Here is a 12,422-nt window from a genome sequence, read left to right as displayed (position 1 = left end):
GGCCAAACAAAGATTTAATAGAAAACCAAAATACAATTAAGCCAGACAGCCTCTGGAACAGCATGCTTCTTTCAAATTTGTATCGATTACAGCTCAGCAAAACATGCTGGACTGTCTCTGGACTACCACAGCCACATAATCCAGTAGGATGTTTTCCTATTATCTTTAAATAATAGTTTAACCCACAATGCCCCAACCTAAATCTTGATAATTTCACCATATCTCTACGATTTAAAAGGTAACAGCCTGAGACCTTTTTAACCAGTGGGTGACTAGAAAAATAATGCCTGCCCCTTAATTCATTTTTCCAATCCTCCTGCCACTTCTTCTCTAGACCTTTTTTAAATCCTACTTCTCAATTCTGCTCTGCCTAGGGGTACTCTAATTTCTGCTTGCCTGCTCTGTAAGGAAGACTTTGCAATGCCATCCACAACTTCATTTCCCTCCACCCCAGCATGCCCAGGTATCCATGAAAATCTGACTGCACAACCCATCTCAACAACACTGAGAGACTCTCAATCACGATATCAGGACGAGCTTTAGACAGCCTCTAAGGCAGCAGCAGACCAATGCTCCCGTTCTGAGTGTTTCCCCTTTAAGTGCCTGTGAGTGCATGTGGTTGTATTGACGTCAGGCCGTGCAGCGGGCGGCGCGCCCGGAGTCCCGGCCGCACAGCCGGCCGTCAACAGTCAGGGTTACTGCGGCTGCCGACAGCCGGAGATCGCCGCCCGAAACACGAGCACCTGCTGGCTGATCCTTCATCCGCTGAGCGGGAGCCCGCAGCACAGAGCGAGGACGAAGTGTGACCTTCTGCGATAGCACACTACAGAGAGCCCACGGTGTCCGTCTTCCCCGCAGAGTATGCCTTCGGTGGATACATATATATTTTCTGTTTGACGTTGTGTTTTTTTTTCCCCTTTCCTGGATATCGTTTCAATCTGTTATCTCTCGCTGCTGTAGGATGAGCGGTGCTGTGGACCAGGAACAGCCCGGGCTGAGGGTCGGCTCCCCGTCCGTGCCGGAGGCAGTCCATGCGGGAGAGGATGGCTTCAGGTGAGCTTGGGACCAGCCGCTGTCTCAAATCACATTACCGAGGGCACTCATCCAATCACCGCTCCGTGTGGCAGCGGAAAAAAATATTTGGAGCGGTACTTCACTGAATATATATCCTGACTGACCCTCCCGAGTCTCCAATCACTTCCCAGAGCGTTCAAGTCAAATCACATTGTAATTTCTGAGACTGTGAAATTCAACATGATTACCACCGCTGTACCCCTGCACTGTCTCTAATCTTTCCCATTATCCCGCCCCCCCCACCTCTGCCTAGATGAGTACAGTCAGTTCACCAGCAGCTGACCTTCGCAAGGTCACCTCAGGTCTCCATCACCCATGTTGCCTGCCTTTGGCTCACCTGTAAAGCTGGTCAGGGACGTTGGCTGAGGGTTCGTGGTCACCTTCCATGCCTGTGGTTCCCCCCACGTACCACAGCCCCGTTCCTCGTCACCGTGTCTCCCGTTTGCGGAGGTGAGGTGGAGCGTTTTGTAGTTGAGTCCTGGTGAGATTGAAACCATCAGATCATCTTAGACAGAAGGCATTGTACCCTTGCTTGTGACTTCATTCCCACCCAGATCAGAGTATCCTGTTTAACCATAGCCTAGGTTTTGAACCCTGTTGGAAATCCATTCCTATGTTTTCCCCTGCTAGATAATTCCTTCTCCCACCACTGCCCCAATGCTACTTAAATCCTCTTTTATGCCTTCTTCTCCACCCCTTGACCTTTCCCAACCATCTAACTGTCTAGCTAACCTCTTTCTCCTCCCCCCACCTTTTTATTCTGGCATCTACCCCCTTCCTTCTCAATTCTGAAGAAGGGTCTTGGCCTGAAATGTTGACCGTCTATTCATTTCCATTGATACTGCCTGACTTGCTGAGTTTCTTCAGCATTTTGTGTGTTGGTCTGGATTTCCAACATCTGCAGAATCTCTTGTGTCCATAACTTCTCCATTCACTTACCCCCTTCCTTTGGCACATTAATATAACAACCTGTGTCTCAAATACCCAAATCTTTCCACGTGTTTGACTGTAGCTCTCTAGTCCCTCTCTGGTAGAAGATTCAGTCAATGCTCTTTCCCTTGAGTGATAATTTTGTGGCAAGAGCAACACTGTAGATGACAGAGAGTGGGGAATCAAAGGAATAAACTTTGATATGTGGTCTGTGACATGCACTTTCCTTCAGAAAGCTGGAGAAGGGCTTCGGTTTTTCACCATACAGTAATGACTGGCTTACAGAAATACAATTATGTGGGGATTTAAGTTTTCAGGAGACAATGTCGGACGATGCAATTAAATTTTGCAGTCGGGTGCAGGAAGTTACAGTTGGAAGTCAGAGAGTGAGTTAATGGATAGAACCAGGAAGTGATGTTTTCTCAGAATCAGGATGCACTGGCATATGTTGTGAAATTCGTTGTTTTGTGGTAGCTGTAGCAATGCATAAACTAAATTACAACCTTGTATATGAAATTAAATTCATGCAAAAAGAGAGCAAAAAATTAGAGAGGTGGCATTCATTCATTTAAACATTACCACAAGATACAAAAAGAAATATTTTAAAAAAGCAAGCGGTGCAAAAAGAGAGTAAATTGTGAGGTGGTATTCGGAAATCTGATGGAGGAGGGAGAGGACGCTGTTCCTGAAACATTGTGTGTCTATAGGCTCCTTTACCTTCTCCGGATAATAGCAATGAGAAGAGGGCATTGAATTGAATTGAACTGACTTTATTACTTACAGCCTTCGTATACATGAGGAATAAAAATCTTTACGTTACGTCTACATCTAAATGTTCAATGTGCAATTTATAGTAATTTATAATAAATATTATGTACAACAGGATAGTCAATATAACAGAGAAATACAGTTGTGTCAGCATGAATTAATCAGTCTGATGGCCTGGTGGAAGAAGCTGTCCCGGAGCCTGTTAGTCCTGGTTTTTATGCTGAGGTACCATTTCCCAGATGGTAGCAGCTGGAACAGTTTGTGGTTGGGGTGACCTGGGTCCCCAGTGATCCTTCAGGCCCTTTTTACCCACCTGTCTTTGTAAATGCCCTGAATAGTGGGAAGTTCACATCTGCAGATGTGCTGGGCTGTCCGCACCACTCTCTGCAGAGTCCTGCGATTGAGGGAAGTACAGTTCCCATACCAGGCAGTGATGCAGCCAGTCAGGATGTTCTCAATCGTGCCCCTGTAGAAAATTCTTAGGATTTGGGGGCCTGTACCAAACTTCTTCAACCGTCTGAGGTGAAAGAGGCACTGTTGTGCTTTTTTCACCACACACCCTGTATGTACAGACCACGTGAAATCCTTGGTGATGTGTATACTGAGGAACTTAAAGCTGTTCACCCTCTCAACCCCAGATCCATTGATGTCAATAGGGGTGAGCCTGTCTCCATTCCTCCTGTAGTCCACAACCAGCTCCTTTATCTTCGCGACACTGAGGGAGAGGTTGTTTTCTTGACACCACTGTGTCAGGGTGATGACTTCTTCTCTGTAGGCTTCTTCATTATTAATTGAGTTTAGGCCAATCAATGTAGTGTTGTCAGCAAATTTAATTAGCAGATTGGAGCTGTGGGTGGCGACAGTCATGGGTATACAGAGAGTAAAGGAGGGGGCTTAGTACACAGCCCTGAGGGGTACCTGTGTTGAGGGTCAGAGGGGCGGAGGTGAGGGAGCCCACTCTTACCGCCTGCCGGCAATCTGACAGGAAGTCCAGGATCCAGCTACACAAGGCAGGGTGAAGGCCGAGGTCTCTAAGCTTCTTGTCGAGCTGGAGGGAATTATGGTGTTAAATGCTTAGCTGTAGTCCAAGAACAGCATTCTCACATAAGCATCCTTCTCCAGATGTATAAGGACAGTGTGTAGAGCTGTGGCTATTGCATCATCAGTCGATTGGTTGTGTCGCTAGGTGAATTGTAGGGGGTCCATTTTGGGTGGTAGCATGCTGCAGATGTAGTCCTTGACCAGTCTCTCAAAGTATTGTCCTGAGTGATGAAGCTCCTTAATGATGAATGACGCTTTTTTGAAGATATCCTCGATGCTGAAGAGGCTGGTGGCCCATGATAGAGCTGGCTGAGTTTGCAGCCGTCTGCAGCTTTTTCCAGTCCTGTGCAGTGACCCCTCCATACCAGACATTGATGCAAACAGTTAGAATGCTGTCCGTGGTACATCTGTAGAAATTTACTAGGGTCTTTGGTGACGTACCAATTCTTCTCAAACACCCAATGAAATATTGTTGCTATTATGCCTTCTTTGTAATTGCATCAATGTGTTGGGCCCAGGATAGATACTCAGAGATGTTGACACCCGGGAACTTGAAACTGTACAGAAGTATACAAGTAAATGTGGAGGAGAAAATATATTAAAGTTTTCAAAGGCATAAGTCATTAAAATTAAGTTTGAAGGCGAAAGAAACTGCTAGATCCAAGTTTATTAGTGACTTGCAAGAGGAAGTGGAAGGGTGGGTTGGAAGTTTGCAGATGGCACGAAGGTTGTTGGATAGTGTAGAAGGTTGTTGAGTGCTATAATGAGACATTGATAGCATGCAGAGCTGGGCTGGGTTGAGAAGTGGCAGATGGAGTTCAACCTGGAAAAGTGTGAAGTGATTCACTTTGGAAAGTCAAATTTGTCTGCAGAATACAGGGTTAATGGCGGGAGGAGGAACTGGGGGATCTTGGGGTTCACATCCATAGATCCCTCAAAGTTGCCACGCAAGTTGATAAGGGTTGCTAAGAAGGCGTTTGATGTGTTGGCCTTCATTAGTTGGCGGATTGCTTTCAAGAGCCACGAGGTAATGTTGCAGCGCTATAAAACTCTGCTTAGATCAGGCTTGGAGTATTGTGTTCAGTTCTGGGTCACATTATAGGAAGGATGTGGAAGCTTTAGAGAGGATGCAGAAGACATTTAACAGAATGCTGATTGCATCAGAGAAAGCATGGACTGTGAATGTGAGAATGAAAAGGCTTTGCACAGTTTATTCTTGTAAATATTTTTCAAATGGCTGTCCTAATTAGCTGAACTTTCATGGAAATAGTTAAAATGGTTTAAATATACAAACTACTATTCAACTGAATAATAGATTATGTATTTACAAGAAATAGAGAAAAATTTAGACTATAAATGCTATTACAGTACTATAAAACTGTGTATTAGTTCGTAATTGTTATCAACAGAGGAATTCTTTCATTGTACGTGTACGCTGCCTCATTCTTTTAATTGACTGTAAATGAACAAAATCAGAGCAGACATCTGGTGTGGATAATGGACTGCCTCTGTATAATACTATCGACAATTGCATCCTCCAAATCTTCATTTTCATTGTAATATTGAAAATGATTGCCAATACCTTAATTCTTTGTAGTTCCTAACTTGATGAAGTAGTTGAATTGTTTCATTTTCACTCCCGGCTATTTCTGGCAACTCCAATCCTGATTGCTTGAAACTGCAGTGGGCAAAGCAGTTCTGAATTGTCTTACTGCTTAGTTCTCACTAACTATCTGTGACAAAAATCACTGCTTTCTCGACACAAACGCACACAACTGACAGTATTTATAATCTGATTGCTATAAACACGATGTAGTGTCTAAAGGTCACAAGTGCATGTGACTGACACTAGTTAGAAACTGTTCAGCAACAGTCTCCTGCTCCATTTAAGCGGCATAGCATCCCAAATAAATGAAGGAAATCCTGGCTATTTTCTTGATTAGTTTTTGTCCTTTAAGAGTTGTCCCCCATTTACCAATAGCCCAATTTACTGGAATCCACTGTATATAAAAAAAGCACAATCCCCCATATCTGTTTAATTCACAAACAGTACTGTCCTATTGTTTCATCTTGTCCATGAATTTTAACTCCTGTACTCCCATTCTCCTTCCATCACCACCTACAGCACTTCCGACTGATGTTCTCCACCACATTAACAATTTCCAGTTTCTTTTAACCATTTCTCTCCTATTTTCACACTGAGCATCTAATCTCCCTCGAGCTCCATTCCACACCAGAATTACTTCTGGACCCTTTGCTTCTTCCTTTGACAAGGAGTGGCCCCCCAATACCCTCCTTCACTTGGTTTAAACTTAATCTTAAGTTGTGAAACAACTCCCCTGACTGCATTTAAGTCTTCCAGACAGGTATTGGTTTGGGGATCTGTACAGGTCTAAACAAGGCCCATCTCCCCGTGGGGTTTGTGGAAAAATTATCTGTTTCATCCCTCCTGGGGCCCCTCCTGTGCTTCATTCTCTGGTACATTGATAGAGCACTAGTGCTGCATGAATTGGAAATTTTCATTGGCTGCCATTTTCCATTCTGTTCTCACCTTCCTGCTTTCCAGCTTTAAGTCTTCTCTTCCTCCTCCATTTCAGTGAAGAGTATCCATGATTAAACTATGGATCCTCACAGCTTATTTGACCATTATTCCTCTCCACTATAAGGACTTTACTCTGTTCTCACAATTTTTCTGGTTTTGCCAGGATCTGTTGTGATGGTGCCACCTCTCACACCAATATTTGTTTCTCTCTCCTTAATCAAAGTTTCAACTCCACCATCAGTAACTGTCTTCATGCAGTTGACCAAGCCTTCTCCATTTCCAACATTTCTGACCTCAACCCTTCTTTGACAACTCAGAATCATTAGGTGTTTCTTCTTGTCTCCCCTTCAATCACATCGATTTCCATATTCAGTGGACCATCCCCTGTAGTCTATGACCTCTCTCCCAGCACATCTCTGTGTGTTATCTTTCTGAAGGAATCTTTCTGAATTGGATATTTGTTTACTCTTCCACACTGACAAATTGCTCACAATCCTTCCCCTGGCACCTTCCTATGCAACACCCAGAAATTTACTACCTTTGTTCCAACCATCAGGGCCCCGTGTGCTACTCACAGGTGAATGGCGATGATGCTGTTTCTTAGTTATGAACTGGGTTTGCTGCTCATTATATGGTGAGAGCTGAATGCAGATTAGGTGTTTACTTTGTGTGACACTTTCCTTCAGTCCACGTGCACGAGGTCTTCCTCAATTCATCTCCGCACCCCCTTCCTGATATTTCTGAACCAGTGTCAAAATGCAAAAAGCCAAACTCAGAAAGTTCAAAGTATGTTTATTATCAAAGCATGTACAGTATATGTCACCATGTACTACTCAGAGATTCATTTTCTTGTGGACATTCGCAGTAAATACAAAGAATATTAGAATCTACACAAACACACACAGACACATACAAAGGCTCACAAGCACCCAATGCACAAAGGAGGCAGACTGCGGAAATACAAAATAAGTAAATAATATTGAGAACATGAGTTCTAGAGTCCTTGAAAGTGAGTCCGTAAGTTGTGGAATCAGTTCACTGTTGAGCTGAGGGAAGTTAGCCAGTTAACCATCCAGGATCCTAATGGTTGAGGGATAATAACTGTTCCTGAACCTGATGTTCTGGGACCTGAAGCTCCTGCACCTTATTCCTGATGGCTGCAGTGGAAAGAGAGCATGGCCTGGATGGTGGGGATCCTTGATGATGGATGCGGCAGCGCCCCCTGTAGATGTGATCCTCGTACAGCAATCTGGAAGACCTCTTGCCTTATCTTTTGGTCATGAATTCACATGGTAGAAACTTTATGCGGCTAACAGCCAAGCTCAGGAAACCTGTATCTCACTGATCTGTGAACAAGCAAAACAGCAACAGCAGTTCCTTTATCAGTGGGTGCATTTCACATTTGCTGTTGAATATGAGAATTTATATAGAACGTTCTTGGTGGGCTAAACTCTTCTCAGATACATTCTACAAGGAAACTTACTGCTTTATATCAGTATTTTTATAAGCATGGATCTAGTTTAGAGCTCATAAAATTGGGTTAATTACTTACCAATGGGAGTCTTAAAGGTATTTCCAGAGTCTTTAAAGAATCTAAAATTGTTAAACTAGGTGGAATACAAACCTCATCCTGTTATGAATAAAGGTCAAAGTAGATAAATGGTCACAAATCAGTCCTGATCTTCAAAGTTCAAAGAATATTTATTATTTAAGTACATATATGTCAGTATGTAGAACGCTGAGTTTCATTTTCTTTTGGGCATACTCATAAATCCATAGAATAATAACCATAACAGAATCGATAAAAGACCACACCAGCTTGGGCGTGCAAACATAACAAACTTCAGGGGTGCCTTGAAGTCAGCAATTCTGGTGCAGCACAGCTTGATGGATACGATTAAATATTCCTGTTTCGGCCTGATACAGCTGAGAATCACAACTGCTTCCAAGGTCTGTACAGTTAATAAAGATGTCTTAATTCGATTGAATAATCTATCGCTGCTTAAAAGCAACGGGACCAATGTTGATTGTGGCCAGACTTTTCATAAGAAACGTGGATGCTGGCCAGGGATACAGGTGTGTTTAAGAAAATGGGGTTTTTGACTCACAATATTGACTCTCTTGCTGGTAAACATACAGTCTCTAGAAAATAAAATCGACGATCTTGGAGCAAGGGTGCTTGTATGAGAGGGGCATTAGGACTGCTTGCGCCTTTTGTTTCAAGGAACCTTTCCATACCAGATGCAATGATTCAGATTGACGGGATCACTATACACCATCAGGATAGGACTGTTGAGTCTCGCAAAGCAGAGGTGGGAGGGGTAGTGTCTCATGATCAATTCCTCTTGGTGCACAAATGTATCAGTGTAGTCCCATTTCTGCTCACCAGACCTGGAATATCTCACAATTAAGTGCCATCCATTTTACCTGCCTTGGGAGATTTCTGCGATCTTTTTGGTAGCGGTGTACATTCCACCTCAGGCCAATGTCAAACAGACTCTAGATGTTCTGAGCAATGGGATTAACATGCAAGAAAAAGCACACTCTGATGCCTTCACCATTATTTTGGGGTATTTTAACCAGGCCAGCTTGAAAAAGTCACTAAATAATTACCATCAACAAGTCAATTGTAGTACCAGAGGAAACAACTCATTGGACCGTTGTTACAGCACCAAGAATGCCTGCCGTGCTATTCCACGCCCAGACTTCGGGAAGTCTGATCACCTGGCTGTACATCTACTCCCTGAGTATAGGCAGAGACTGAAGACTGCAGCACCAGTAGTGAGGGCCAAGAAGGTTTGGACAAGAGAAGCACAAGAGCACTTACAGGACTGCTTTGAATCGGCGGACTGGACTGTATTCAGGGATTCATCTTTGAACCTGGATGAGTATTGCTGCAGTTGTCACCAACTTCATTAAAGCCTGTGTGGATGAATGTGTGTCTACATTCCCAAACCAAGAGCCATGGATGAACTAGGAGGTATGTTGTCCACTGAAGGCTAGATCTGTAGCATTCAAGTCTGGCGACCCAGGCCTGTACCAGAGAACCAGGTATGATTTGCAGAGGGCTCTTTCAAGGACGAAGAAACAATTCCGAACAAGGTTGGAGGTGACATCGGATGCACGCCAACTCTGGCAGGGCTTTCAAGACATTACTTCCTACAAAGTGAAACCCAAAGCGTGAATGACAGTGATGCTTCACTACCAGATGAACTCAACGCCTTCTATGTCCACTTTGAAAGGGAGAATATAACTACAGCTGTGAAGATCTCTGCTGCACCCAGTGACCCTGTGATCTCTGTCTCAGAGACCGGTGAACCCTCTCAAAGTGGCAGGCCCCAATGGAGTACCTGGTAAGGCTCTGAAGATTTGTGCCATCCAACTAGCGAAGTATTCAAGGACGTTTTCAACCACTCCCTGTTGTGGTTAATGACTATTGTCCACACTGACTATTTCATAATCTACAGTGATGAAATGCTTTGAGAGGTTGGTCATGGCTAGAATGAACTTCTGCTTCAGCAAGGGCCTGGACCTATTGCTATTTGCCTATTGGCACAATAGGTCAACTGCAGATACAATCTCAATGGCTCTTCACAAGGCCTTAGACCACCTGGGCAATACGAACACCTATGTCAGGATGCTGTTCGTTGACTAAAGCTCAGCATTTAACGCCGTCATCCCCATAGTCCTGATTGATAAGCTACAGAACCTGGGCCTTTATACCTCCCTCTGCAATTGGATCCTTGACTTCCTAACTGGCAGACTACAATCTATGCGGATTGGTGATAATATCTCCTCTTCGCTGACAATTAACACTGGCGCCCCTCAGTGATGTGTGTTTAGCCCATTGCTCTACTCTCTCTATATCCATGACTGTGTGGCTAGGTATAACTCAAATACCATCTATAAATTTGCTGATGATACAAGCATTGTTGGTAGAATCTCAGATGGAGATGAGGGGGCGTACAGGAGTGAAACATACCAGCTAGTTAAGTGGTGTCACAGCAACAACCTTGTTCTCGATGTCAGTAAGATGAAAGAGATGATTGTGGACTTCAGAAAGGGTAAGACGAAGGAACACACACCAATCCTCATTGAAGGATCAGAAGTGGAGAGAGTGGTCAATTTTAAGTTCTGGGCGTCACAATCTCTGAGGATCTAACCCGGTCCCAATATATCGATGTCATTATAAAGAAGGCAAGACAGCAACTATATTTCATTAGGAGTTGGAAGAGGTTTGTTTTGCCACCTAAAACACGCAAAAACTTCTATAGATGTACCGAGGAGTGCATTGTGACAGGCTGCATCGTTTGTCTGGTTTGGGGGGTGGGGGCAAGGTGGCTACCACACAAGACTGAAAGAAGCTACAGAAAGTTATAAAACTAGTCAGCTCCATCTTGGGTAGTACCCTCCGTAGTATCCAAGACATCTTCAAGGAGCGGAGCCTCAGAAAGGTGACGTCCATCATCAAGGACCATCTATCATCCACCACCCATGACATGCCCTCTTCTCATTATTACCATCAGGAAGGAGGTACAGAAGCCTGAAGGCACACACTCAGCGATTCAGGAACAGCTTCTTCCCTTCTGCCATCCCATTTCCTAGATGAATATTGAAGACATGAACACTACGTCACTTTTTAAATATGTATTATTTCTGTTTTTTGCACTTTTTAATCTGTGACATTTATTTATTTTTCTTTCTATATTATCATGTATTGCATTGTACTGCTGCTGCTAAGTTAACAATTTCACGACACATGCCAGTGATAATAAACCTGACTCTGATACTGAAACTGTCCAAGTAGAAAAAGAAAGAACTAATGTTAAATAAATAAGAGCAATAAATATTGAGAACATGAGATGAAGAATCTTTGAAAGTGAGTCCATTGGATGTTGGAACATTTCAATGATGGGGTAATTGAAGTTATCATTTGTGGTTCAAGATGGTTGAGGGGTAGTAACTGTTTCTGAACCTGGTGGTGTGAGTCCTGAGGCTCCACCTTCCTGATGGCAGCAGGGAGAAGAGAGCACGTCCTGGGTGGTGGGGGTCCCTGATGATGGATGCTCTTCCTCTGACCCAGTTTCATGTAGATGTGCTCAATGGTGGGGAGAGCATTACCTGTGATGGTCTGGGCCACTGCATTTTCTAGGATTTTCCATTCAAGGGCATTGGGTTTCCATACCAGGCAGTGGCGTATCTAAGGTGTGGCAGGTATGGCACGTGCCCTGGGCGCCACTTGAAGTGGGGGGGGGCGCCACTGAGCAGTTTCTATTAAAGTCAGACAAGCCATCCTCGGATAGTGAAAAAAGAATTTTCTTCAGATATATGATCGGTCTTTGATTATCATGGGTGAGAAGCATTAGGATGGCCTTATTTCAGAGCATTGTGTAAGAAGACCATGAAATATTTCTTCACGAAGAAGAAGGAAAGTGGAGCTGAAGGACAGAAGAGATGAAAGTTGGAGGTGGAGGAAGCCAAGAAGTCGAGCAAGTTCTTCATGCCCTTCTTTGAAAAGCCCGGAACAAGTAGTTTGACACGTTCCATGGAGTCGCCTGCACCTGCTACAAGTTTGTTAGAATCCGAAGGTGGATCAAGTACAAATGCGTCACAAGCCAAGGAGGAAGTCAAGTCAGATAAATCCGAGTATGACGAGATTAAAAGTGAGGCTGCCACACAGAATGTGAACATGAAAGGTGGGGAAGACGATGGTGGAGGTGGTGATGTTGAGTTTATTGACGAGATTTTACCTGACGAAATTGAACCTGACGACACTGAATCTAGTGAACTGGATGGTGTCAAAGAGCCTGGAACTGTCATACCAGAAGTGATTGAACAGCATAACATTGGACTTCTGAAGTTCGACAAGGATACTGGAAAATCAATTCTGCAGACGCATTGAGAACAGAAATAATAAAGCTGGGTTTGAAGTATTTCCAGAACAGTGAGGGGCCTTTCCTACCAACAAAAACTGCTCAATGAACAAAACTTGGTTCAAGAGGAAATTGGGAAATGGTCGTGGTGAGGAAGTGACTCACTCATGGCTGGTCTATTCCCCTTCTAAAAA

The 12,422-nt window shown here is 43.8% G+C and overlaps 1 protein-coding gene across 3 annotated transcripts in view; it reads left to right on the top strand.

The window, feature by feature from the left end:
• The first annotated feature begins 632 nt into the window (after positions 1 to 632).
• Positions 633 to 12,422, top strand: part of inpp5jb (inositol polyphosphate-5-phosphatase Jb) — a 111,566-nt gene continuing 99,776 nt past the window's right edge. For 2 of the 3 annotated variants that reach the window (XM_063034499.1, XM_063034494.1), the window contains exons 1-2: positions 633 to 870; positions 961 to 1,053. In XM_063034499.1, the coding sequence (XP_062890569.1) occupies positions 962 to 1,053 (92 nt within the window). In that variant the 5' untranslated portion in view covers positions 633 to 870; position 961. The remainder of the gene's footprint in view (positions 871 to 960; positions 1,054 to 12,422) is intronic. The other variant, XM_063034495.1, reaches the window with a different exon arrangement.

Source organism: Mobula hypostoma, chromosome 27 (assembly GCF_963921235.1).
Source record: "Mobula hypostoma chromosome 27, sMobHyp1.1, whole genome shotgun sequence".
Taxonomy (NCBI): domain Eukaryota; kingdom Metazoa; phylum Chordata; class Chondrichthyes; order Myliobatiformes; family Myliobatidae; genus Mobula; species Mobula hypostoma.
The sequence above is the reverse complement of the archived record's forward strand: the minus strand, read 5'-3'. Positions and strand labels throughout refer to the sequence as shown.